The following is a 27170-nucleotide window of genomic DNA, read 5'->3' as shown; positions in this document are numbered from 1 at the left end:
TGAGATAACTGGCTCTGTGGATATGGGAAGGTGGATGATGTATATATCTTGACTTTAGCAAAGCTTTTGATATGGTCTCCCACAGTATTCTTGCCAGCAAGTAAAAAAAGGTATGGATTGGATAGAAAGCTGGCTAGATCATTGGGTAGTGATCAATGGCTCCATGTCTAGTTGGCAGCTGGTATCAAGTGGAGTGCCCCTGTGGTTGGAGCTGGGGCTGGTTTTAGATACATTGAGATATACCTATCTCATAGAGCTTGAAGGAACCTTGAAAGGTCATTGAGTCCAGCCCCCTGCCTTCACTAGCAGGACTAAGTACTGATTTTACCCCAGATCCCTAAGTGGCCCCCTCAAGGACTGAACTCAACCCTGGGTTTAGCAGGCCAATGCTTAAACTACTGAGCTATCCCACCCCCCTATATTTTGTTCAACATCTTTATTATTGATCAGGATGATGGGATGGATTGCACCCTCAGCAAGTTCACAGATGACACTAAGCTGTGGGGAGAGGTAGATATGCTGGAGGGTAGGGATAGGATACAGAGTAACCTAGACAAATTGGAGGATTGGGCCAAAAGAAATCTGATTAGGTTCAACAAGAACAAGTGCTGAGTCCTGCACTTAGGACTGAAGAATCCCATGCACTGCTACAGGCTGGGGACCAACTGGCTAAGCAGCAGTTCTGCAGCAAAGGACCTGAAGATTACAGTGGATGAGAAGCTGGATATGAGTCAACAGTGTGCCCTTGTTGCCAAGAAAGCTAACAGCATATTGGGCTGCATTACTAGGAGCATTGCCAGCAGATCGAGGGAAGTGATTATTCCCCTCTATTCGGCACTGGTGAGGCCACATCTGGAGTACTGTGTCCAGTTTTGGTCCCCCCACTACAGAAGGGATGAGGACAAATTGGAGAGAGTCCAGCGGAGGGCAACAAAAATGATCGGGGGCTGGGGCACATGACTTACGAGGAGAGGCTGAGGGCACTGGGGTTATTTAGTCTGCAGAAGAGAAGAGTGAGCGGGGTTTTGATAGCAGCCTTCAACTACCTGAAGGGCGTTCCAAAGAGGATGGTGCTCGGCTGTTCTCAGTAGTGGGAGATGACAGAACAAGGAGCAAAGGTCTCAAGTTGCAGTGGGGGAGGTCTAGGTTGGATAGTAGGAAACACTGTTTCACTAGGAGGGTGGTGAAGCACTGGAATGAGTTACCTAGGGAGGTGGTGGAATCTCCATCCTTAGAGGTTTTTAAGGCCCGTCTTGACAAAGCCCTGGCTGGGATGATTTAGTTGGGGTTGGTCCTGCTTTGAGCAGGGGGTTGGACTAGATGACCTCCTGAGGTCTCTTCCAACTCTAATCTTCTATGATTCTGTGGCTACAGCCCTCACGGCAAGTATGCAGCAAGGACCCCTCTGGCTGCTGGTATTTTTAAGAGGACTATGCAAAATAACTGTGTGGCCCAAAATCAGACAGAGGGTTGAATGTCTTCCCAACTGGTCCGTCCGCCAGACCTGCTTTCCAGGTATCAGTCTTAGTTCTCAGGTTTCTGAACTGCTCTCCTCTCCGTCCCCAGTAGATGGTGTCATTCTAGTACAAATACCTCTTAGTCCCGCCTTCGTAGGAGGAGATTAAGTAACTCAGATTTTAAAATGAGCAATGGGAGATCCCTAGCTTTGCTCAGACCAGCCTGTCTGACCTGGGCGTTCCCAGTGCCTAGAACTTCACCTCTTACAGTGGCTCACCTTTGTTTATTTGGAATAAACGAACTATCCCTGAACGCAATATCTGCTCTGCACACGTTCAGCTAGCTCAGGAACAAACCCTGTTCCGTACCAGCCAGGCTAAGTGACACGGGCTGCAGCCACTCAAACCACACCATTTCCGTGTGTCCACACTAGGGAGTTGCACAGACGGAAGTGATTCAATTTTGGAACCTCCTGAGTGCGAGCTCAGTCTGGAGGCCAGCCCCTGTTCAGTGAACTGAGAGTTCAGTTCCCTGGGGGAGACACAGGTTGAATGAACCACCTATGGGGCTCCAGCGAATGCCTGGCAGCTCTGGAGCCATGGGGGCTGGAGTGCCTGCGGCCCCTGACCCCTCTTCTTTCTCATGGAAACAGGCCCTTGCTCTCCTGAAGATTCATCTGGGAGAAGGGCGGGAGTGAAATTGCTCAAGGCCCCAAGCCCATGGGGCCAGCTGGAGGCCCTGAGCCTGCATGAGAGGCAGGGCTCCCACATGTCCCGCTCTGAGGCCTGACTCCTGCTTTGTGTGTCTTGCAGTATCACGGTGAAGGATCTGAAGGCCATGCTGCCCCAGGTGAACTACCGGGTGCCCAATATGAGGTTCCTGCGGGACAAGCTAGTGGTAAGAACACTCCCGCGGTCTCCTCCTCCCCCCCTTTATCTCTCCTTTTCTGACCCATCCTTTATAGACAGGGTCTATAGAATGGGATGGGAGGGAAACCAGTAGAGATTTGTAGAACCAACCAGGTTCTACAGAGATGACTCTGAAGTCCTATAGAATCGACCCTTCCTGTGGGGAGGGAGGTGCTGAGCTGCCCTATAGAATTGAACAGGGACTTCCCCCAGCTATAGAATTCTATAGGATGGGCAGTGAAGCCAAGAGAAAGGGTCTCTTGCTCCATTCAGTCCCATTGGCTTTTCCTGTAAGGGTTATCTCCTGCCCATTCCCGAGTCTCTGTTTGCCAGAAGCTGGGAATGGGCGACAGGGGATGGATCACTTGATGATTCCCTGTTCTGTTCATTCCCTCTGGGGCACCTGGCATTGGCCACTGTCAGAGACAGGATACTGGGCTAGATGGACCTTTGGTCTGACCCAGTGTGGCCATTCTTATGTTCTCTTATGTTCCCTTTCCTTTGCTATGTGTTTGAGGGGTGTCTTCAGTCAATGAACAGTAACGAGCAGCTGATGCCGCCTGGGCAAGTGGTCTCTCTGGAAGCCCCTCTGCTCCTGGCCTGTACTGGATTATCTGTACCTTCCTCCTGCACTCCCTCTTACTAAGGGACAGTTACAGGGAAACACAGGATCGTAGTCCATTCCTAGAGCTGGCCAATCACATTTGCTGCTCATTCCCCATCCAACGATTCCAACCTCCCCTCCAAATAATCCGGCCAGCCCATCTCTAGACATGAGGCAGGATTACAATATTGGCTCAGAATGTAGCACTGCATCCTGGGACCTGTAATCCCCAGGGACTGCCCGACGGTTGCTGCAGGCCACATTGTAGATCTCCCTGGGCTCTGCATGGCCCACGGGCTTGACTCAAGCTGCCCCCAGCTGGAGCGGTACAGCATGGGAATCCCACTGGAGCCAATGCTTTCAGCCAGAGGCCTTTGTTCCCCATCTTCTGCACCAGGGGCTTGAAGTCTTCCTAGATCCTTCAGCCCTGGGAGGTCTGCTGCCTCCCGTTCCATTCTCACCAGGTTCTGTCTCTCTCCTTCCTCCCGACAGGAAGTGGAAGCCAGGAGCGACATGGCCTTCACCCACTTCACTCACTTCTACAAAAACCTAATGTTCGATGCTCAGAAATCGGTAAGAAGTTGGGGCCCTCGGTGACTCTGCCCGGCCTGGGGTGACCCTGCAGCTGGGCCCAGCCCCGGGGATGGGTAAGGAAGGCCAGAGTGGGGTCATGGTGCTGCCCGTCACTATTAATGGACATTTCTCCAGCACTCTAAATGTACTTGGCATGCCACAGGAGAGAGCCCCCCAGGACTGGCTGAGCGGGGGCTTTGCTGTAGGGACAGGAGATGGGGAAGACCATCTAGAGTGAATCAGTGAGGGGAGGCTGCTGCCAGTGCAGCAGGTCCCAGGGGCAGCTCAGATTCCTGCCACAGGCCCTGAGATGCCTTGTGCCTGATGCTTTCCAAGACTCTAGACAAAGGCCCCCTGGGCCTCCTCCTCCAGTCCCCATCCAGCCTGCAGGTGGCACCTTCTCCGCTGGCTAACCTGCCCCTGTCCCCCCTTTGCATTCCAGGTCATCGAGCAGCTGGAGCTCTCCTTCCCCTTGCGGTGAGTACCAAAGATCCCCCCTTGTCAGATCCAGCCCCAGCCCCGGGTGGGGCACCGGCCTGCTGGTCAGCCTGGCTCACTGTGTGTGTGTGAGAACGAGACTCAGAGCCAAGAGGTCTCTTCACAAGTCTGCTCCCACCGCAGCACACAGAGGGGACCACTGGGCACCCACACTCTGCTTGTCCCTGCTCCCAGAGATGGGGACAGTGAAGCTGAGCCCGGGACACAATGGGCTGGTACATGACTCTGACCCTGTTAGATCCCCAGAGAACGGGCAGGACTCTACTCTCGGACACAGTGATTAAACCAGAATGACTCCAGGGCAATGACTGGGGTGCTCGGGTTAATGCTGTCACTGAGATCAGCGTCTGGGGAGGTAGCTGTGGGTCAGGACTCGGGCACGTCACCAGCACTGTGTGTGGGGAGCCCAGGACTGGGGTACCGGGGGGGCTGTGGGTTAGAACTGAGGGGCACTGGCAGAGCTGTGTGTGGGGAGCCCAGGGCTGGGGTACCGGGGGGGGCTGCGGGTTAGAACTGAGGGGCACTGGCAGAGCTGTGACCAGGGGGAGCCCAGGGCTGGGATACCGGGGGGCTGTGGGTTAGAACTGAGGGGCACTGGCAGAGCTGTGTGTGGGGAGCCCAGGGCTGGGGTATCAGGGGGGGCTGCGGGTTAGAACTGAGGGGCACTGGCAGATCTGGGTCAGGGGAGCCCAGGGCTGGGGTACCGGGGAGGCTGCGGGTTAGAACTGAGGGGCACTGGCAGAGCTGTGTGGGGAGCCCAGGGCTGGGGTAGCGGGGGGGCTGCAGGTTAGAACTGAGGGGCACTGGCAGATCTGGGTCAGGGGAGCCCTGGGCTGGACTAATAGGGGCAGGCGAGTGCAAGTCGGGTTCATCGGAAAAGCTGTGAGGATGTGGGGGAAGAGCTGGAATAGTGGGGGGACTAAGGGGACTAGGTATCTGTATGGGGGAGACACACTCAGTGCCTGACTCGTTTGGTGGGGGGAGACTGGCATATCCGGCTTGCACACCCTCCCATTGACCGGCTCCCTGCCCCTCCCCAGGAACGTTGACCGGGCGGAGCTGTGCCAGATTACACTGTACGACTTCCAGAAGTTCCTGCAGCACGACCAGAAGGTATCCGCTAAGGCGCATGTCCAATACCCTGTCAGACCTGAGGGACTGCGAGCCCTTCTGCCAGGCACCGCTTGGCATGCAGTGGATGATAGCAGAAATTCTCACGACTGCAGCTGTTCTGAGAGAGCGTCTGGCTACCTCAAAGCCAGCCCAGGCTGCTAGTAACCTAAAGTCATGCTCATCCAATGGCTGTCCAGCCGGTGGATCTCTCTCCTCTTCCCGATACGCCACGGAAGCTGGCATCCTCTGCTGGCAGTCTCAGCAGAGAGGCCATGGGATGAAGGGGCCATGGTGGTCTCCCGGGAAGGGCAGCGTGTGCCCAGCTGTGGCAGAGAGAAAGGCTCCAGCTGTGGCAGAGAGAAAGCTACGATGGGTGGGGGAAGCTGAAGCCTGACAAACTCAGACCAGAAAGAAGGTGCCTGTTTTTAACAGCAGGGTGATTAACCATCAGAACAGCTCATGCTGAGCTGCGAAGGAGAATCCATCACAGGCCAGGTCAGTCTGGAGGCACAGTGATGGTGCGGGGGGGGGGGGGGGGGGCGAGTATGTGCTGTGCCTGCCCTGTGCATAGCTAGAGGTCGTGAGTCTCCTGGGCCCTGAGTCCAGTCACCTTCCATCTGTCTGAAGGCTCTTGATCTTGCAGATCTGAGATTCCCATCACGGTTTCACCTCCAAACCTTCGGTGCAGTTCCCCCCCTAATGCTGCCTTCTGCGCTCTCTGCCCTAGGAGCCCTGGGCCAGTGACATCGGCAAGGTGCGGGAGTACATGTGTGGCTGCCTCAGGGACCCCTTCAGTGACATGGCAGAACCCTTCTTCCAGCTGGATGAGGTAGGGGAATATGTACCCCAGATCCCAGCCCATCCTCCTGCCTCAGCCATCCCCTTAGCAACTCCACGAGCTCTGCCCACCAGCGGAGCTCAGACTCCCACCTGGGGCAGATAAAGTCTCTAGATTAGTTAGGGTTTGTTGAATTGGTGCACACGGATGTAGGTGTATTTATAACAGACAATGTACACTTCAGGCTGGAGGTTAGGATGGGCCATGCCAGATCAGACCCAGGGAGCTTATAGACTGCTGTCCCAGCCGCCATCGATGACCAATGCCTGAGGCTTAAAAGGACGCAATAAACCACCCATCTGGCTAGTGGACAGTGCTGCACATTTGGGGATTGATATTCCTTCCTGACCCTTCCAGGTGATCTCCTTGTGCCCTGAAGCATCAGGTTTAATTATCCTTGTTTAAGGGGCACAGCTACAGATTGGCCCCAAAATCCACCACCATCAGGTGACTGTGTGCAGGTGCAGCAGTGAATTCCACAGGTGATTGCACTACATGTATTTAGACAGGCCAGTTGTATTGAAAGAGTGAACCCCTCCCCCTCACATTCTGGAAAAGTCCACATTCCAGACTCTGCGTCTGAAGCCCATCTCTAGCTGTACTCACTGGGCTGTGTTCCTCAGCTCGTCCTCTGCTGCTGGCAGGTCTTCTCCACCAACTTCTCTCCCTTTCCCCACTCCTGTTAGTGCTTTGGCCCCACACCCATCTCTCCCCTTTGCCTGGGGTGACCCCCGGTGTCCTGGAGCCTGACCCGCCTCGTGTTGCTCTAACCAGCTTTCCTTCTGTCCTCAGTTTCTGATGTACCTGTTCTCCAGGGAAAACATGGTCATGGACGCCAAGTACGAGCGGGTGGTCCCAGAGGAGATGAACTACCCGCTGTCCCACTACTGGATCTCCTCCTCCCACAATACGTAAGAGCTTGGGGTCAGCCCACCGACGAAGGGCCCCCAGCATGGTGGGGCGAAGATAAAGTGGCACAATCTGTTTGATTCTGAGCGGAACGGGTGCCTCCCGCCGCAGCCCTAGGAGCCATTCTGGAGACTCGGGGAGCCACTAGTCTGGTGTTTGAGCTCCAGAAGGGCTCTGGCCTGCGATGCAATAGTGACCGGGGGGAGGGGGGATTTCCCTTTAGCCTCCCCTGGGAGTTCTGCAGGGATTGCCCCACTTCTCTGTCCATCTAGGACATGGGATTCCTGGACATTTCCTTGTAAGCAGGTACTGGAAAACATGGGCCAGTGTCTCGGCTGGGCTAAACCAGCAACTCCATTGGCTTCAATGGAGCTCTGCTCATTTACACCAGCCGGGGATCTGGCCCATTGACTCCAATGCAGCTCTGCCCATTTACACCAGCCGGGGATCTGGCCCATTGACCCCAACGGAGCTCTGCCCATTTACACCAGCCGGGGATCTGGCCCATTGATGCCAATGGAGCTCTGCTGATTTACACCAACTGAGGATCTGTCCCATTGACTCCAACAGAGCTCTGCCCATTTACACCAGCCGGGGATCTGGCCCATTGACCCCAACGGAGCTCTGCCCATTTACACCAGCCGGGGATCTGGCCCGTTGACTCCAACAGAGCTCTGCCCATTTACACCAGCTGTGGGCCTGGCCCATTGACACCAATGCAGCTCTGCCCAGTTACACCAGCCAGGGATCTGGCCCATTGACACCAATGGAGCGCTGCTGATTTACACCAGCCAGGGATCTGGCCCATTGACTCCAACGGAGCTCTGCTGATTTACACCAGCTGGGGATCTGGCCCATTGGCTCCAATGGAGCTCTGCCCATTTACACCAACTGGGGATCTGGCCCATTGACTCCAACGGAGCTCTGCCCATTTACACCAGCCGGGGATCTAGCCCATTGACGCCAACGGAACTCTGCTGATTTACACCAGCCAGGGATCTGGCCCATTGACTCCAACGGAGCTCTGCTGATTTACACCAGCTGTGGGCCTGGCCCTGTGGCTTTGGGCCTCGGATGGGTCTCCCGAGCCCAGGCGGCACTGGCAGGAGCAGGGGTTCCACGGGACAGCAGACACTGACATCTGATGGGCTCCAGGCCTTGGGTTCAGAACGAGGTGCCCTTGAAACAGCAAGGCCCTGCCTGCACTAAGCTCCCAGGCATGGCAAGGCACCAGGCAGCTCCCCTGGCACACCGTCTGTGGCTGGCCTGGCGGCTGCCTGGACACCCACCATCTGCAGTGGCTGCTCCCTGAGATGGACTGGGAGCCACATGATTTGCAGCTGCACCACTTCCTCCAGGCCTCCCGGTCCCACCCCCAGGCCCTGCAGTCTGGCCCCACTCCAGGCGCTGCTGGTGATTCAGAGGCCCTCTCGCTCTCTTTGCAGGTATCTGACTGGGGACCAGTTCTCCAGTGAGTCCTCGCTGGAAGCCTACGCTCGCTGCCTCCGGATGGGCTGCCGCTGCATAGAGCGTGAGTGAGCGGATCCTTGCCGGGGGCCGGGCTGCTGTCAGCGGCTGTGAGCTGGTCCGACTGCATGAGCTGAGTAGCATGAGTAGCGCTCAGTGACTGGGTGGGGGACTGCCAAAGGGCAGCAGGAAATGGCACTGGTGATGCCACCCCCCACAAGTTACCATTGCAGTCAGCATCCTTTGGGGGAATCTCTAAAACCAAGTTCCTGACCACTCCCCAAAACTCCCTCGGCACTTCGGACAAATGTGTGGGTCTGAGCCCAGAGCCTCGGCCGCATCCTGTGATGGGTAGTTCCTTTAAATTGCCCCCACTTTTCTGTCTTACACTTCGGAGTCAAACAGCCGCCCCGTCTCACCCCAGATGTGGCTACAGCAATTCTTGGTGAATCGTTCTGGGATCCTTCTGGTGCCCTGGAAACATGAGATGTTATGCTTGGATCGTTGTCCTCTGGGGCAACCTGGGGAGAAGTTTAAAATCCACCAGATGCAGGAATCACCAGCTGAGGTTCTCTGGCCTGTGCTGTGCAGGAGGTCATACCAGATGGTCGCAATGGTCCCTTCAGGCCTTGGGATCTACGACCCAATGGGAGCTCAGCTGAGGATCGTTCAGTCCACCTGATGAACCCTTGCGATCTTGCCGTCCCTTCATATCAATGGCAGGCAGACCCCCATCCAACCCCACAGCCTCTTTCACTAGCTCAGTCCCATTTGACCCTGCATGTGCTGTTATCTGGCGTCTCAGAGGTGAATGCCAGTGTGTTTTCTACCCCTTTGTCCCCCCCTGAAGTGCCCATGTACTGGCGCGACAATGAAGTGTGCACAGCTCCACAGTGACGCTTGGGGCCGATGCATGTGAGTGGCCATGGGCTCTAGAGGTGGTGCTGTCCATTCCACTCTGTGCAGGAAAGGAGGGAGCTAGGACATGGACCCTCGGGAACGTGTGTGGGGTACGGGGATAAATGCTCACGCACGTGGGGGGAGTGTTAACAACTCAACCATCTCTGCCCTCAGTGGACTGTTGGGATGGTCCAGACGACCTGCCAATCATCTACCACGGACACACACTCACCTCCAAAATCAAATTCCTGGATGTCCTGCACACCATCAAGGAACACGCCTTCGTGACCTCTGAGTAAGGACCACCCTACTGCACTACAGGGGCTTTGTCACCCCTTTGCTGCTTAGGAACTGCTAAAGGGCATGGAGCTTGTCACATGTAATGAGACTGTGGAACTCATGGCCACAGGAAGCCAATGAGGCCTCGAACTTAGCAGGATTCAAAAAGGGATTGGACATTTATATGGATAACAAGAATATCCAGAGTTCGCATAGTTAGTGGTAACAATGATTGTGGAAACCTCCTGCTTCAGGCCTTAAGCCAGTCTGCAACTATTAGAGACCGGGGTGAAACCTGTTTAACCATGTGTGGCAGCCAGATAGTCCCTGTTTATCCTGGTCAGCACTCACTGGTTCTGTATTTATCGTGAGAACCTGTTGCTGGGTCTGGGCATGTTCCCTGCCGCACTGCCCATTCCAAGGCGTGGATACATTCCCTGCAGCGCACTCCCAGGTTGAGTGTGCCACACCCTGATTGACTGAGTGTTCCCCAGCTTCGAGGGTTCTGCCCTAATCCAGCTTCCCTACACCAAGGTCTTTACCAGATTGTCCCATGGATCTCTGAGTTCCTGTAGAAGCAGCAAAGAATCCTGTGGCACCTTATAGACTAACAGACGTTTTGCAGCATGAGCTTTCGTGGGTGAATACCCACTTCTTCGGATGCAAGCCCCTTTGGGGCTCTACCCTATTAGTTTTGCCCCTGGCTACACTAGGAGCAGGCCCGTGATCTGGAGCCTTTTCTCGGTTGCTATTCTGAATGATCTGGCCTTTCCTTCCCCCACCGCACCAGGTTCCCCATCATCCTCTCCATTGAGGACCACTGCAGCATCGTCCAGCAGAGGAACATGGCCTCCCACTTCAAGAAGGTCTTTGGGGACATGCTGCTCACCAAGCCAGTGGACATCAACGCCGATGAGTTGCCTTCCCCCACCCAGCTCAAGAAGAAAATCCTCATCAAGGTGCAGCACGTAGGGCCTGTCCTCTCCCCTTTCCCCCAGTCCTTCTCCGATACTGTCCAGAGGGGGGCGGTACAAGAACTGCACGCACCAGCCTTGCCCTGGTGTGGGCAGGGGTAGCTCGTGGGAGAGCCCTATAGTTTGGGGGTTACAGGAACATACTGGGGTGAGCTTTCTCCTCCTCCAGCTCTAAAGTACAAAGATGCATGGGAATCTCCCTCCCAGATGAAACCTAACCACCAGCCCTGGCCACTCACAGTCATTTAAGTCATTTTTGCTCCCAGAACAGACTCCTTTGCCCACGGTATCGTGAACCCAAACAGCAGCAGCATTGGGCCAGGAGAACCAGGAAGTGAAACCAGTTGTAAACAGGGAGTGAAACTGACCAGTCATTTCACTGCCCCGGCTGAGTGATGTTACACATCCACCATGGCAGACAGGACACAGGCTCGGGTGCTGGTAGCACAGGTCAAGGGTCAGTCTAACTATGTGAGTTCTCCTCTCTCTTGTTTGCTCTCTCGCTCCCTAGCACAAGAAGCTGGTGGAAGGGAACCTTTACGAAGAAGTCTCCACGGCCAGTTACTCGGAGAATGACATCAGCAACTCCATCAAGAATGGCATCCTGTACCTTGAGGACCCCATTGATCATGTGAGAGCCTCGCCCAGGCTTCGGTCTCCCTTTCCAGAACTAACAGCCAAGGGAAGGGGCTATAGTCTGCACGTGGAACCAGGAACTGAGCCTCACGGTGCAGGCTGGAATACCAATGCTTGGATTCCAGCAGTGGGGAAGGAGGTATCACAGTCCCATCCCCTCCATGGGTCATTAGAAGGGCTTGAACCCTGGACCTTCATCACAGACCTCCGCCATGTAAGCTAAAGGAGGGACTCCGTTCCCCATTAGCAGTAATAGGCTGGTATCCTCTAGTGGACTACTCACTGGAGTGGAAACACAACACATGTTCTGGCCATGGGTTACTGGGGCATCAGCAAGAAGCATGGGGTGAACTCACATGCCTGCAATGCAAGCAGCTGTGATCTCTGGCAGGTGCTGACATCCTTGGCCACCTCCCTGCCCTGTACCCACTCCCCGGCTTCCTTGCTGCCTGGTTCTGATGCTCCTTTCTCCTCGGCAGACCTGGAGCCCACATTACTTTGTGCTGACAAGCAACAAGATCTATTACTCCGAGGAGACGTCCCGCTACCAGTCCAACGAGGATGAGGAAGAGGTGGAACAAAAAGAGGTGTGTTTGTGGGGAGAAAAGGTGTGGATTGGGGGGGAAGACAGTGCTTCAGAGACCTTCAGGATTCACCTACAGAGCCACCCAAGTACCTGCAGCTGCATGTACCCCTTTGGGTTGTGCTTCTGCCCCAGCTCACCAGCTAAGGAGGGTTAGACCAGGTCAATGCTTGGAGAGGAGCTGGCCAAGAAAAGCCCAGGTGCTAGTATTAGTTACCCAGCAGAGGGTGCCCTTCACCGATAGTGCTAAGCCAATGTTGTTAGGGGCACAGATGTGTGTTTTTGTAAGAGATGCAGAACCAAGGTCCTGACCACTCCTGGCCATTAAATATCCCACTTCACTTTTCACAAGGCAGGGTATTAACCTCAGGGTCCTGCTCAGATTCCGGTTGGGGCTATTAACTTTTGCCGACTAGCTCCCCAGGCAGGTTCAGTGGGACATGAGAACCTTCACTACCTGCCCTAAACTGTTGGGCAGCATTGTTGTGCGCTGTTAGACTGCTGCTGTGCTCCACCCCAGAGGTGGCCAAAGTGATTAAGGACATGACACCAAACCCACTGTCTCTCTTTCCTTCTCTCTCTCCCCCCTGGATTTCTCTGGTCTCTCCCGGCCCCGCCCGTCTCGTCCTCGGGTTCTGCACCTCTCCAGGAGTTTAACAACAACGAGCTGCACTTCAGCGAGAAGTGGTTTCACGGGAAGCTGGGCGGGGGGCGTGACGGGCGCCAGATCGCTGAGAAGCTGCTGCACGAGTACTGCACCGAGACGGGTGGGAAGGATGGCACCTTCCTGGTGCGGGAGAGCGAGACCTTTGTGGGAGATTACACCCTCTCCTTCTGGTAGGAGCCTCCTGCGGCGACCTCCGTACTGGGGCACAGGATCTCCTCTGCCTCCGGCACCAGTGATCCCCTCACATTGGGGACTCAGTTTCCCTTCAGTCCTAGGTGGTAGCGGTGGAAAGCTGCTACCATCTGATGACAGCAGCCATCTCTGTGAAACAAGCTGGTGGGCCTCAGTCCGGTTCCTACTGGACCAGTCTCGGGAGCCACCAGAAGGGGCGTTGATCCTCTCCCTCATTGGCAGCCTAGCAGCGAGGCTGAGACCTGAATCGATCCCGGAGACTGGGCTCCCCAGAGGCGGCCTGTCAGGGTGGGGTCGGGGAGGGACGCTTGCCCTGCTGCTATCCCAGTTATGTGGCTCTACCGAGGGCTGCGGTTCCCAGACCTGTCTGCAACATCATTCCGCAGCCCCACGATGGCTGATGATCGGTGCTTCTCGGGGCGTGGTGATGGCCTCCCAGTGCGGCTCAGGATTACAGACCGCGCTCCCATTGACTTCAGAGAGGCTTCTGCCTGAGTTAGGGCCTAGGGGTCTGGCCTTTATAGATTCCACGTGGGAAAGCCCCAGTGAGGGGGAGGTGGGCTGACCCAAAGCCCTGAGCCAATGTAAAGGACCACAGCCATATACCTGCAGCTCCCACCTGCATCAGCCAGGAGCAAGCAGCCAAACCACACGCCCCCACCGCTGCTGGATTGAAAATAGCACCATTAGCTGTGAGCGACCAGCTGGAATAGTTGCCTACACCATCCACTAGGGGACAACATGGTCACACTGTCTAAGCCAGTGTCTTGCTCCAACATCCCTATATGGATGGCCCAGCTAGGGTGACCAGATGTCCCTATTTTATAGGGACAGTCTTGAAATTTGGGGCTTTTTCTCATATAGGCCCCTATTACCCCCCCACCCCGTCCCGATTTTTCACACTTGATGTCTGGTCACCCTATGTCCGACTGGCTGGCTGCTATCTCAGTATCGAGTGGAACCGAAGCCCAGATCCAACCTCCGAATGTTGGGAGTCTCGATCCAAACCCCGCATTGTGACTCGGGATGTTTTTTGCTGTCCGGTCATCTCCCCACACCCCGCCAGGACTGGTGCAGAGGGTTGACCTTCCCCCCCATCCACTGTGCGCCGGTTTGGGCAGCTGCAGGGAGACGTGGTTTGTGCTTGACCCTGCCGATCCCTTCTTGTCCCCGCTGCAGGCGGTCCAGCCGAGTCCAGCACTGCCGCATCCACTCCCGGCAGGAAGCCGGCACCACCAAGTTCTACTTGACGGACAACCTGGTGTTCGACAGCCTCTACAGCCTGATCTGCCACTACCGCGAGGTGCCGCTGCGGTGCAATGAGTTTGAGATGAGGCTCACAGACCCCGTGCCGCAGCCCAACGCCCACGAGAGCAAAGAGTAAGTGTGTCACCTCTCCTCCCTTCCCCTCTCCCCTTTGTTCTGCTCCTCTCCCTGTCCTTCCGGCCCTTGGTCGTCTCCACACAGCGCCTCTCTCCTCTTTGCCTCGCGAGCACCCTCTGCTGAACCATGCAGCCCGGATCCAGCACCCCCTGCCGGAGATGAGGTGTCACTGGGGCTGCACTTCCTCTTTGACTGAGGCGGTGTCGCCAGTGGAACTATTCTGTTATGAGAGGGGTAGCCGTGTTAGTCTGGATCTGTAAAAGCAGCAAAGAGTCCTGTGGCACCTTGTAGACTAACAGACGTTTTGGAGCATGAGCTTTCGTGGGTGAATGCCCACTTGCATGCATCCGACGAAGTGGGTATTCACCCACAAAAGTTCATGCTCCAAAACGTCTGTTAGTCTATAAGGTGCCACAGGACTCTTTGCTGCTATTCTGTTATGGGGTGTCAGTGAGGCACCACATCGAGCTCTGGGGCAGGAGCCTGGATGGGGGGAGATTCTGGCCTATAGCCCTAGCAGTGGCTATTTTTTTGTAGAGGAAATGACCCCCGCAAGCCCCAGGGAACTAGGTGTTCCCTCAGCCTGCTTATTCCCTGGGGATACCAATAGGGAACAGGGGTTTCATGTGTAAATAATCTCAGGCCACATATAGCCAAGACTGTGATCGCCGGCAGAACAGCACACGGGCAGCATGGGGAGTGCACACATCCATGGGTGTGCATCCGCACGTTTGAGCAGACCTGGTTCCTAGTGCAATAGATACACACACGAGAGCAGGTCTCACACCTAGACACTCAGCCGGTACATTAATACAGGCAAGAGATCGGCCGTCTCCCTGGGGCCCCTGGAGGGTGGAGAGCCAGAACTGGACTCCCATGCTCTAGAACAGGGGTGGCCAACCTGAGCCTGAGAAGGAGCCAGAATTTACCAATGTACATTGACAAAGAGCCACAGTAATACGTCAGCAGCCCCCCATCAGCTCCACCTCACACACTCCCAGCACTTCCCACCTACCAGCCGTCCTGCCAATCAGCGCCTCCCTCTCCCTCCCCGCACCTCCTGGTCAGCTGTTTCATGGCATGCAGGAGGCTCTGAGGGGAGTGGAAGGAGCGAGGGCACGGCAGGCTAAGGGGAGGGGGCGGGAAGGGGTGGAGTGAGGGCAGGGCCTGTGGCAGAGCCAGGGGTTGAGCCCATTGGAAAGTTGGCGCCTGTAGCTCCAGCCCTGGAGTCGGTGCCTGTACAAGGAGCCGCATATTAACTTCTGAAGAGCCGCACGTGGCTCTGGAGCCACAGGTTGGCCACCCCTGGACTAGGAGATTGAAGAGAGTCGGCCCCTCTCTCATTTGCTGAGTCAATGCCATGGCACAGGGTCTAGATGATGCATTGATCCTGCTGTGTGTTCTTTCCTGGCCCAGGTGGTACCATGCCAACCTGTCCCGCCTGCAGGCCGAGCACATGCTGATGAGGGTGCCCCGGGACGGAGCCTTCCTGCTGCGCAAACGCAGCGAGCCCAACTCCTATGCTATCTCCTTCAGGTGAGTGCGAGCTGCCCAGGGTCGAGCTGGCCAGTCGGCCAAACCCGTCACTGGGGCCTGAGCTGAGAAGCAGCAGACTTGTTTCCTTCGTGACCCGCTGGACTCAAAGGCTACAGCGTGCAGCCATTGCTGTCTCTCCTCCCAGCCCCGTGCCCTCCCGTGTGCTTGCACATGATTTTCTCCAGTCTCATTAGCTGAGCACAGTTGGGCTGGATGGGTTCTGGGACGGGGACCTTCAAGGAAAGCTGCTGCTGCAGGAAGCTGTGTTGATAAGTCGCTAGGGGTCCTCTTCCCTTCCCTCAGGACTGGCTGAGTTTGTCTACACTGCAGTTAGACACCCCTGGCTGGCCCATGCCAGCTGACTCGGGCTGTTAATTGCAGTGTAGACATTCTGGGACCCTCCCACCTCGCAGGGCACCAACCCAAGCCTGAACATCTATGCTGCAATTAAACAGCCCCGCCCGCCCGTGTCAGCTGGCATGGGCCAGCCACGGGTGTCTAACTGCAGGGTAAACATACCCGGCGTGCTGTGGGTAACTCGCTGCTGTGCTGGGGCTGCTGCTCAGTACTGACCGATGACACAGCGTGCTGCTGGGAGGCAGTCGTGCCGTCTTGTAGATTGCATGGAAAAGTGAGCTCTTGCTCTAGTCAGTAGATACCCCCGTGGAACTTACTGTGAGTCAGGATGTTACCCCAGTGTCCTGGCTGCCTTCCCACTGGGGCGAAACCTCCCACGATAAGCCACTTGGACACGGGGATCGTCTTCGTTCCTTTCCTGAACCGCTGTGCAGAGCTGCTGTGTGCTGTTCCCCAGTTGCTGCCGTCCACCCCAGAGGTGGCTGCATCTCAGGGTGGGGGAAATGGTTCCCCCCTGCAGTTTGTAAAAACAGAAGGCACGTCCCCCCTCCCCCGCCAGCCCCTCCTCATGTGCCCTTTGGGCTGTGTTGGTAACAGAGCGGAGGGCAAGATCAAGCATTGCCGCATCCAGCAGGAGGGCCGGCTCTTCATGCTGGGCAGCTCCGCCGAGTTCGAGAGCCTGGTGGATCTGGTGAGCTACTATGAGAAGCACCCGCTCTACCGCAAGATGAAACTCCGCTATCCCATCAACGAGGAGACGCTGGAGAAGATGGGCACCGCTGTGAGTCCTGGGGGGCAGAGGAATCCCACGGAGGGCATCGGGGAAGAGGGGCAATGCAGCTGGGCAGTGTGGTGAATATGGGGGGGCCGTATGGCCACCCCACAGAATCTTGGAAAAGCCAAACATGGCTGCATCCTGGGGTCCCTAAACTTTGCTCAGGGGGTGCATCGGCAAGTTGCCCAGAGTCCCAGGGACTGGCTAATCAGATTGCCGGTGCTCTAATCCTTATGCAGAGGTGCAGCAAGTGCAGACTACATCTCCCAGCATGCAGTGCTCTGGCTTGATCCTAGGGCCACGTTGGAGGTTGTAATCAAGGTGTGACACACAGGAGAGCGGGGAAGAGACAGATCTTTCTGGACTGACCCCAGTTGCCTGACATAGCCTAGGGGTACGAAAGGGAATGCCCCATCCCATGACAGGGGGAGCTCCCAGCCCGCTCTCTAGTGCTCCACGAAGGAACGTTCTATTCACATCTCCTCTTTTCGAGTGGGGATGTACACAGGTCCCTTCCTCTCCCCCAGGAGAGGGGGAAGGGGGGAAGCTTGTGGGCTTGCCTCCCATGTTACCGCTGCCGCCTGTCCTTTGCAGGAGCTGGACTATGGAGCCCTGTATGAAGTGCGAACCCCTCACTTCTACGTGGAGGCCAACAAGATGCCAATGGCCAGGGTAAGAGAGCCTGGGCCGGGGACTCCCCCCAGGGCTGCGTGGCACAGGGAGGGCAGGAGGAGGGGGAGAGGGATTCACGTGGTGCCTGGGAACTGGGTGATACTTTGTTCCGACTTGCTGCCCGTTCAAGAAGTGTCTGGGACTCCCAGCAGTCACCCAGCCATCCTGGGAACTGCAGCCTGCGTATCCCGTCATTCTGTGCCCATGGCATCCACCCCCGGCTGCAGACCCAGGCGTCTGACACTCAGCGTTCACTTGAAAGGGTTACGTTGGATCCCTTCTCTGTCGGACCGGTGAGCCCTGCAGAGCCGGTGCGGCTTGGAGCGCGAGAGCAGGGGTCTATTCCAGCTCACCCGCAGAACTGTTACAGTAGTGGAGCTCCGATGGCAGAATCTTTAGTTGGTGATGCAGGGACCAGAAAGACCCAGCCTGACTCTCAGATCCTGGGCAGCGTTTTCAGCACTAGTAGCTAGAAAAAACAACTCTTTATGTATCAGCAGCGCGGGCTGGATCTGGTGTCAGGTAGAGAATAAACATGGAGCCCCCTGGGGGCACTTATCGAATCACTTTTCAGGGCACCACTGCACCTTAAACTTCCCCTCCCAACAAGTGAACCCTTGGGCCGAGACCAAACACGGGACGCGTTAGCCCAAAGGGAGCTCTTTTCTGGTTATATTCGAAACCGTTTGCAACCTTGAAAAGGAAATCGGACTTTTCTGCTGCCGTAGATGGCAGTGACGCAGAGTCTGTGCGTTAGACCAGGAGACTGCAGTGAAGACCTGGAGATGTTTCAGAATCTCCCCTGCTCTCTTGGCAGGTCTGTAAGCCAGAGCAGCTGCCACCTTAGGGCCTGAATCTGCCTCCCATACTCCCTATGCAGTCCCAGTGGGAACTGTGGCAGGTCAGGCCCTTGATGATTATCCCAACAAGGAGCAGGGCACGGCAGGCATGCCATCAGAGCGGCCGGCAGAGACTCCCGGCACCCACTCTGCCCACACTCAAGCTTTGTCCTTCTCTTCCCCCAAACCTGTCTGGAGAGACAGTGGAAAAACCTTTGACTTGCCCCTAGAAGAGCTGTGAAATCTGTGGTTCTCTGTCTCTGCCAGCAGCACAGATGTTTCTGTCTGGACACAGGGGATTGGGTTGACAATATGGCTGCTTCCAGCTGCATTATCGCCCATCTAAATAGTTCATTGACACTCATGATATATATATTGAGAGAGTCCTCGGTTACCTGAGATCAAGGCCTGGGGAGCTATTTTATATTCCTTTGCAGTTTTTCTTCTGCAGCGTTCCCTGCCCAGGAATGCTGGGCTCATAACTGCTAAGGCTAGTGTGTCTGTGCTCTGCTCCACAGTGTACGGTGAAGGCCCTCTACGATTACAAAGCCCAGCGGGAAGACGAGCTCTCATTCTGCAAACAGGCCATCATCCACAACGTGGACAAGCAGGATGGAGGCTGGTGAGTTCTCCCTCCCGTCCGGTCAGGGGTCCACTCCTCTCCTGGCACTGCCTGGCTGTCCCGGAGGAGGGGTCCCCTGCCTAGAAAGCACGTTCTTATCAGATCGCGGTGGGGCCAGGGCGCTGTGGAGTCAAGAAGAAAGGCCACAGCTCAGGATAACACGAGGTGTCTGATGTCGCTTTGTCTGATTGCTCTGGGGAGACGCTCCTCTCCCAAGGACTTTCCTCTGCTCATGAGCAGCTGGGTGTCTCCTTGTTGGCTCAGTCCTAGCCGGCTCACCACCTAAAGTACTGACACTGGGGGCCTGTCGGGAGATCCCCCTTTTTCTTATGGGGGCCATCTGTGTCCTGGCCTGCGGGGCTAGGCTCCGAGAGGGGCTCTTTCACCAGAGCTGAAAGGACACCAGTGGTGTAACCCACATGCCACAAGCGGCCCCAAATGCTCTCTACCAGCAAGGTGGAGTCCTTCTTCCTACTTACTGTCCGGACATCTGATGGGACGCCTGATCCCTGACATGCCCAGTGCTCTCCCCAGTCAGGGACAGCTGTGCCATATGCCTGCTGTGAACATCTTGTGGTGGAGCTACGCTGCCCTCGCCAGGACCGAGCTCCTCTGACTCCTTCACTCCCTGCTGGCACAAGCGCTAACAGGCAACGCTCCGGGCTGATCACTCCCCTGAGCCACCCTGCGGAGGGTGGTCCAGGGGAGGCCAGCCTGGGGCTTCCACTCCACGGCCCAATCACCTCTGACCCAGCAAGTGCTGATTCAGCCTGAGACTGAGGGTGTGTCTACACTAGAAGGGCTGCAGCGACACAGCTGCAGCGCAGACACTTGCTCCAGCGATGGGAGGGGCTCTTCCCCTGCTGTCGTTAATCCCCCTCTCCGAGAGGCAATAGCTAGGTCGGGAGAAGAATTCCTCCATCACCAGTTGGTGTCAGCGCTAGGGCTTAGGTTGGCCTCATTACACCAGCCAGAGCGTGATGTTTTTCACAGCCCGGAGTGATGTACTTAAGCCGACCTACCTGTGTAGTGTAGGGCAGCCCTGAGAGCCCACACTCGTGTTAAATCTCTGCCCTTCTCTGGCCCCTCCTAAGCGCTCGTTAAGACTCACAGCCCTGGGTAGAAGTCAGGGCAGATGGCAGAAGTGAGGCAGTCAGGAGAAGTGACTTGCCCTGGACACGCCAGCAGAACCAGCAGTGGAACCCAGGAATCCTGACTCCCCCACGTCCCTGCTCTAACCACGGGACTGGCCGGTTACCAGGCAACCAAACCCTCCAGCGGTTCTCTGTGCCCTGCTCTATGCCCCAGGCTTCCTGCAGAGTGGAGCTCAGCAGACATCACCCCGGCTTCAGCTGCTGCTCCGGGTGGCTACAGGAATTGCGTGCCCTGTGCGTGTTGCTGAGACGTGTTTTAATGGCTCCTTTTCTGTTTCCCTGTTCCCCTGACATTGCGTGCAGTGTTCACATCCCTAGTCCCCCTGAGTCAGTGTGCTTGCCTTGTTCCTGTGACCCCTTCTAGGTGGCGGGGAGACTACGGGGGCAAGAAGCAGCTGTGGTTCCCAGCCAACTACGTGGAGGAGATCATGAACGTGCTGGTACAGGAGCAGGACGAGGCTGTGAGTTTAGCCCCCACGCTGGCTTCTTTCCCCACCTTCCACCACAATCTGAGGGACCCATTCAGCTGTCCTGAACACCACTAACAGGCCGCCCCTGTTGCTAATAAGCCACAGGCACCAAACCTGGCCAGGTTGCCAACTTCCTTGGAGCTAGGGTGACCAGATGTCCTGATTTTATAGGGACAGTCCCGATTTTGGGGTCTTTTCCTTATATAGGCTCCAATTACCCCCCATCCCCTGTCCTGATTTTTCACATTTGCTGTCTGGTCACCCTACCTGGAGCCCAAGCGATGCTGAGAATTCTAACCACCCTCACCTTTAGTGTCGAGTAGGGGCCCAAGGAAACTACAGCTCCCAGCATACAGTGCTCCATCCCAGCAGCCTTCTTTCCTTCTGAAGTTCATCTCACCACCCCAAACTGCAACCCCCTGAATGATTCCTCTCCCGCCTTGGTGTCTCTCTCCACCCGTCCGATACAGCCCTGTTTAAAACCTGCTTGATAAGTGGGAGAAGTGGATTTCCCCACCTTTGCTTTACTCAAAAACAGCTGCAATGATTTTGCCTCAAGCTTAGGCAGGGTCTAGGGACCCATCCTGGAAAACCTCTGTCCAGAAAGCTGACCCTTTGGAGCAACTCAGACGAGAGGGTTAGATCGGAAACTCTCTTGACTACCGCTTTCCAGCCCCTCCGCTCGGTACTGCAAATACAGCAGGAGAAAGGCCCAGACTGGCCTGAAAGCAGAGGTCTGTCTGTATTTCTCTTGGTAACTGGCCTTTCTCTGCCCCATCCCTTCCTCTCTTCCAGTCGGCAGAAAACAGCCCCCTGGGGAACTTCCTGAAAGGGTTCATTGACGTACCGTCCTGCCATGTAGGTGAGTGTCTGTAACTGTCGCCGGCGGAGTGAGAGGTTCTGGAATGTATCGTTTCGGGAGGAGAGGGGGAGGGTATTTAACCATGAGACACCGCTGGAGACAGAAACCTCTTCTAACAGGAGCAGCGTTTGGAGTATTCACCTTTTGCATGGGTGCTACTCCTGCCTGGAGCACCTGGCTGGGTGATTCGTGCAGCTGCCCATCTGGAGGCAGTGCAGTCTAGTGGATAGAGCACCAGACTGGCACTCTGGAGAGCTGGGTTCTGTTCCTGGCTCTGCGACTGGCCTGGGCAAGTCAATCCACCTGCTCTATCCCTCAGTTTCCCCATCTGTACAATGGGGATACTGACCTCCTTTGTAAAGTGCATGGAGAGCTATAGGTAGAATTTTCTATAGGAGCTGGGTATTATCATGATTATTAAATGAGGTCTGGTGGGTCTAAACCCGTTTCCTCCTGGCTGGATTCCTACCTTGGATCCCTCACTGTAGTGAGTTGTGGGGGGTTTCCTGTGAGTGGGGCTGTGGAGTACCGCATAAAGTGATCCAAAGGGAGGTAGGCAATGCCTTTACTGCGCCCCAAAGAGCAGGCTCTGGAGCGCCCCTGTCTCTCCAGAGCTTTGTAGCAGGCACCTCTGCGAAGGTCGGCAGTGACTTCTGAGCTGCTAGGAAGGAGCCCGTGCTCCCGTGTGACTGGCTGCGGCTCTCCCAGCTGTGGCCCTGCCCGAGGCCTGGCTGCAAGGGAGCTGCTATCTTGTGGCCCCCGTTTGTCCTAGCAATCGGGACTCAGAAGGAAGGGGACTCACAAGGAGAGGTGAAGCCGACAGTCGGTGCTGAGCACCCCAAGCCCTAGGAGGAAGCTGAATCCACCCCAGAGGCAGATTTGCTGAATGGCCTTTACTACAGCTTAACTGGCCTGAGCTGAAGGCCCAGCCCATTCCCGGGCAGCTCCCATCCCTGTCCTAGGCGGTAGATCCGAGCACGTTGCCTCAGAGCTGTGGCCCTCTCCGGAGAACTGTCAGAGCTTTTGGGCCCAGTCCTGGGGGTGCTGAGCACTGTCAGCCCCGTGGAAGGCAGAGGACAGTGAGGGAACTCAGGACCTCCTGAGACAGGCTGTGAGATGCAGAGCCTCCCGTGTCCCTCTTGGCTTGAGGTGAATAAGAGGGAGCTCAGGCTAAGAACCTTTCGCCCTCTTTCCTCCCCCGGTTTCCCATGGTGTGAGTGACACCACTGGGAGGGGAGTCAGGAATCATACCCTGCGTCAATCAGCTGGCCCAAGCGCCCTGGGTAGCGCAGGGCTGCACAGGGCGACAGAAGACCAGGTTTCACGCTAGGTTCTGACGCTCTGCCAGCGGTGATGTTGCGTCAGAGGAAGGAGCCGAGCCCCACTCCACCCCCCCGTGTGCAGCAGATTGGAGAGCAGGACCCTGGAGGGGTCCTTCGCTCCACAGAGCTGTCCATTGGGAATCTCTCCAAGTAAAGCCCCCTCTGATGTCCTTATAGTTATCTCCAAAGACGGGAGGAGCTCCAAACCATTTGTCTTCACCATCCATTCCCAGCAGATGTCCCACCCGTCCCAATCACTGGACGTGGCTGCAGACACACAGGAGGAACTCAACGACTGGGTGGCCAAGATCCGGGAGGCCACACAGAACGCAGATGCCAGGGTGAGTGAAAGGAGCCGTCTGCTTTGAGTGTCAGTGGCGTTCATTGTCGCCATTAGAGTGACCCTAACAAACATCCAGGCCAGGACCAATGTGCCTCACAAAGGTGGGGGTTGGGGCTGACTTTGGGGGGTGCCATGGCACCCAGGAAGGCAGAGCGTTCCCCACTCCCTGTCTGGGGGAGGTGCAGCTCCACTCCCTCAGGCTCTAGCTTACCTTGACGCTTGGGTCCGAGATACAGTGAGCACTAACGCTAAGGGGTAATGCCCACACTTTGCCCATTCGGGGATCTGCTGGCAGCTGAAGGGATCCATTAAAGGAAGGAGGTTGTAGCCACCATCATCCCGAATATGGAGGTGCAGCCCTTGAAAACTACAGTTCCCAGCATGCATTCCTCCAAAGCAATCTCAGTGGACGGCTGCGTGGTTCATTATGGAGCACAGAATCCTGGGACCTGTAGTCTCCAGAGGATGCACCTCTGTCTGGAAGGGGAGTGTGAGCATGGGCTGCTTTGCAGGACTCAGTGGTTCCCCTGAAACATCCCTGCCACGGGTGAGGACGTGGTGCCCAGCCCTAACAGACAGGCTCTGCCAGGCCGTTTGTGCAGGGTGTGTCGGTGGCTCATGTTTCTGTGGCCTCTCTGCGTTCTGGGCAGTGACCTGAGCGCCTGCCTTTCCCTGCGCAGATGCAAGAGGGGAAGATCATGGAGCGGAGGAAGAAGATCGCCCTGGAGCTCTCCGAGCTGGTCGTTTACTGCCGCCCGGTGCCATTTGATGAAGAGAGTAAGGCCCCAGCTGCTACTGCGTCACTGACTGAGCCCTCCGAGGGGTGTTGCCAGTGTGGATGGGAACCAAACAGGCCCTGGGAAGATCCTTCCCACCCGTCCAAACAGCTGCTCCCTCCAGGCCCTGCCTGGCTGTCCCAGCCAGCTCTGGTCCCCAACAGAACTGCCCAGCTCCAGCCCCTCCAGCCAGCCACCCCTCTCCACGCCAGGATTCAGAGCAGCCTAGCTCCATAGCAAGTGCAGTGGTAGGTGGGCCCCATGTGGAGGCTGTGCCCTAAGTTCAGGCAGAGGAAAGCTCACAGTGGGGACTGCCAGCCTAGGGAACAACTGTCCTCAGTGGGCATCACTGATGTGCCAGGCTCCAGAGCACCCTGATACCTCCCTAGCGAGGGCCCCTGGTGGCCACCCGCCGACCCTGCCCGTTGTCCTTGCAGAGATCGGCACAGACAAGGCTTGCTATCGGGACATGTCCTCCTTCCCCGAGACCAAGGCCGAGAAGTACGCCAACCGCAGCAAGGGCAAGAAGTTCCTGCAGTACAACCGGCGCCAGCTCAGCCGCGTCTACCCCAAGGGCCAGCGCCTGGACTCCTCCAACTACGACCCGCTGCCCATGTGGATCTGCGGCAGCCAGCTGGTGGCCCTTAACTTCCAGACCCCCGGTAACTCTCCAGCCCCAAAGCAGTGGGCACGGGGCAGTTTGGGCACAGATCCACTTCCTTTCGCAATGGGGTTCCCCTCCCTTCCCTGAGGAGATAATCCCACAGCTGAATGGCTTCCTTAAGTAAGACCCTGCAGTCATGTGACCAAGAGCCAGCCTGACGCAATTGCCAGCAACCCCAGGTGGTTCCATCCACTATACAGGCTGTTCCCACGCAGGGCTCAGAACGCACTGCAAGGTGCCGTTTGTGGAGATCGCGGCACTGTCTCCCATCGGGGTACAAGGCATGGGTTTGCCTCTGTGTGACAGAAGTGGGGGGATTAGCTCCCCCAACCAACAGCACTGCCGGGGGCAGGGCCTTCTGCACAATGCCCTACATGCCTCCACACCGCACGGAGACCTCGTGCCTCTGTGCTGCCTCTGGCCCCACACGGGCTTCTCCCCCAGCTCATTGGTCATTGCCACTTGGATTATTCCTCTCTCCCGTTCTCCACGTGCTGATTGGTTTTTGCCCCTTTGAACGTTCCATTGTCTCTCGCCACGTGCTGATTGGTTTTTGCCCCTTTTGAACGTTCCGTTGTCTCTTTCCATGTGCTGATTGGTTACTGCCTTTGGGCTTCTTCCAGATAAACCAATGCAGTTGAACCAGGCCCTGTTCATGCTGGGAGGCCGCAGCGGTTACGTCCTGCAGCCAGACATCATGAGGGACGACTTGTTTGACCCCTTTGACAAGAGCAGCCTGAAGATCGTGGAACCCATCACTGTGCAGCTCCAGGTAAGTGAGAGACCAGCCTAGGACTTGGGGGAGGGACCAAGAGACCCACGTCCTGGGACCTGTCGCCTCAGGCCCATCAATCACTTAATGTCTGTTTCTTTCATCTATTAATGCCGTTGGTCAAATCCTCATGTCCGTCACACCCATAGAACCCCACTGCAGCCAATGTGGCCGCACGGGGGTGACAGAGGGCAGTGTCGACACAGGCGACAATGACAGAGAGACATATTTCACTGTGCAGTGACCCCTCCCACCCTCACAGGCAGGGAGCTCAGAGCCTGCTCCAGAATCACGGGAGGCCCCAGTGCTTGAGCACAAGGAGAATCTCTGTTGGGTGTTAGCAGTATACAGCCTATGACACACAGCTGAGCAGTTCTGGTTCCATCCTGTAGGGGGCAATGCCCCGTATATATATATATATATATACGGACTCTACTTCCCTGCTTGTGTGGGGCGAGCCATTTTTTATGATGAGTCAGTAAGATGGTGAATTCAGGATGCTAGTGGGCAGGGTGAGCAGCGTCTGGGACTAGGCCAGGAATCTTGTCAAGCCCCCCAGCTCCATGACTGAGTGTTTCTGCTGCCAAGAATTACAATCAGATAAGCAACAAGGCCTGGGCCTGGGATGTGACAGATGTGGGATCACGTGGCAGTACAGGCGGGTGCTTAGACACCACTGTGATGAGCACGGTATAAAAATCTCTCTAGAATAGAATAGTGAGGGGTGCAGGGACACTGGAAAAAACCCTGAGGCCGGAGCGGGTGTGTGCTGCTCCCATCCCCTGGGAGGGCGCTGCCTGCCCCCTGCTGGTGCATTATGATTTAGGACACACAATGTCATAACTGTGCTGCCCCTTAGGACAGAATGGGGGATCCCTAGGGAGGAGGATCAGACCCGAAAGATGGGCATTACAGAAACCCAGCACAGAGATTGAGTCAGAAATGAGGCGACTAGGAGCTGGGATCAGGAGTGGTGGAAGCAGGGGCAGCTCTAGCCATTTCGCCGCCCCAAGCACGGTGGCACGCCACGGGGGGCGCTCTGGCGGTCGCCGGTCCCGCGGCTCCGGTGGACCTCCCGCAGGCGTGCCTGCGGAGGGTCCGCTGGTCCCGCGGCTCCGGATGCCGCGGGACCAGCGGACCCTCTGCAGGCACGCCTGCGGGAGGTCCACCGGAGCTGCCTGCCGCCCTCCCGGCGACCGGCAGAGCGCCCCCCACGGCATGCCGCCCCAAGCACGCGCTTGGCGTGCAGGGGTCTGGAGCTGCCCCTGGGCGGAAGCTTCCTAAAAGTGTGGAGGGGGCCACTGGTGCCTGAACCATGGCCCCGCCCCCCATGCCACCCCTTCCCCTTGAGGTCCCGCCCCACTGCGGCCTCTTCCCCCTCAAGACCTCGTCTCCCATTTACTCTTCTCCATCCCCCTGTCCCCGCTCTGTCTCTCACCCTTATGGATGGTAAAATGTGATGGGGCCATGGCCCTCTGGTGCTCTTGGCTGGGATTCTGCAGCAGTTCTAACATTGCAGTCTGCTTGTCTCTTCCCGGCATCTCCGCCTCCTCGCCCCAGATCCTAGGCGCCCGGCATCTCCCCAAGAATGGCAGGAGCATCGTGTGCCCCTTCGTGGAGGTGGAGGTCTGCGGCTCGGAGTTTGACAGCAGCAAGAACAAGACGGACGTCGTAGGTGAGGAGCTGGAGGGGGAACAAGCATCGCAGAGAACAGAACTGGGCCCTCTCCTGTAGCCGAACAGAATGCTGCTAGCAGGCTCATCCCCCACCTGGCTTGGGCAGACATTCAGCTGGTTCCCTGCATGATTGGGCTGTTCATTAATTGCAGCATGAATACAAGGGGCCTGACTGCTCTGCCACGCAATGCCCTGAGCTTTCTGCATGCCGCACACAGCCCCCAGCTTGTCAGCCTCAGTACCGGAGGCAGCAGGACCAGAACTCGTGCCCTGCAGCTCTCAGGGTATTGGAGGCCTGCGTGTTGGGGTGGCGAGGGGCAGCTCCCCCATGAATGGCCCCTCTGGAGC

The 27170-nt window shown here is 56.6% G+C and overlaps 1 protein-coding gene across 4 annotated transcripts in view; it reads left to right on the top strand.

Moving 5' to 3' along the window:
• Positions 1-27170, top strand: part of LOC123364160 (1-phosphatidylinositol 4,5-bisphosphate phosphodiesterase gamma-1-like) — a 130659-nt gene that overhangs the window by 92601 nt on the left and 10888 nt on the right. For all 4 annotated transcript variants that reach the window (XM_045006025.1, XM_045006023.1, XM_045006024.1 and 1 more), the window contains 24 exons: positions 2271-2355; positions 3463-3543; positions 3986-4020; positions 5082-5154; positions 5882-5983; positions 6785-6903; positions 8347-8432; positions 9443-9563; positions 10338-10506; positions 11033-11152; positions 11637-11744; positions 12390-12577; positions 13779-13979; positions 15399-15518; positions 16473-16656; positions 17245-17322; positions 18680-18783; positions 20302-20398; positions 21203-21269; positions 22769-22932; positions 23615-23711; positions 24148-24372; positions 24998-25146; positions 26707-26821. In XM_045006025.1, the coding sequence (XP_044861960.1) occupies positions 2271-2355; positions 3463-3543; positions 3986-4020; positions 5082-5154; positions 5882-5983; positions 6785-6903; positions 8347-8432; positions 9443-9563; positions 10338-10506; positions 11033-11152; positions 11637-11744; positions 12390-12577; positions 13779-13979; positions 15399-15518; positions 16473-16656; positions 17245-17322; positions 18680-18783; positions 20302-20398; positions 21203-21269; positions 22769-22932; positions 23615-23711; positions 24148-24372; positions 24998-25146; positions 26707-26821 (2888 nt within the window). The remainder of the gene's footprint in view (positions 1-2270; positions 2356-3462; positions 3544-3985; positions 4021-5081; positions 5155-5881; positions 5984-6784; positions 6904-8346; positions 8433-9442; positions 9564-10337; positions 10507-11032; positions 11153-11636; positions 11745-12389; positions 12578-13778; positions 13980-15398; positions 15519-16472; positions 16657-17244; positions 17323-18679; positions 18784-20301; positions 20399-21202; positions 21270-22768; positions 22933-23614; positions 23712-24147; positions 24373-24997; positions 25147-26706; positions 26822-27170) is intronic.

The sequence above is a fragment of the Mauremys mutica genome, chromosome 2 (genome assembly GCF_020497125.1).
Source record: "Mauremys mutica isolate MM-2020 ecotype Southern chromosome 2, ASM2049712v1, whole genome shotgun sequence".
NCBI classification, from domain to species: domain Eukaryota; kingdom Metazoa; phylum Chordata; order Testudines; family Geoemydidae; genus Mauremys; species Mauremys mutica.
This window is presented reverse-complemented; position numbering and strand designations above follow the sequence as displayed.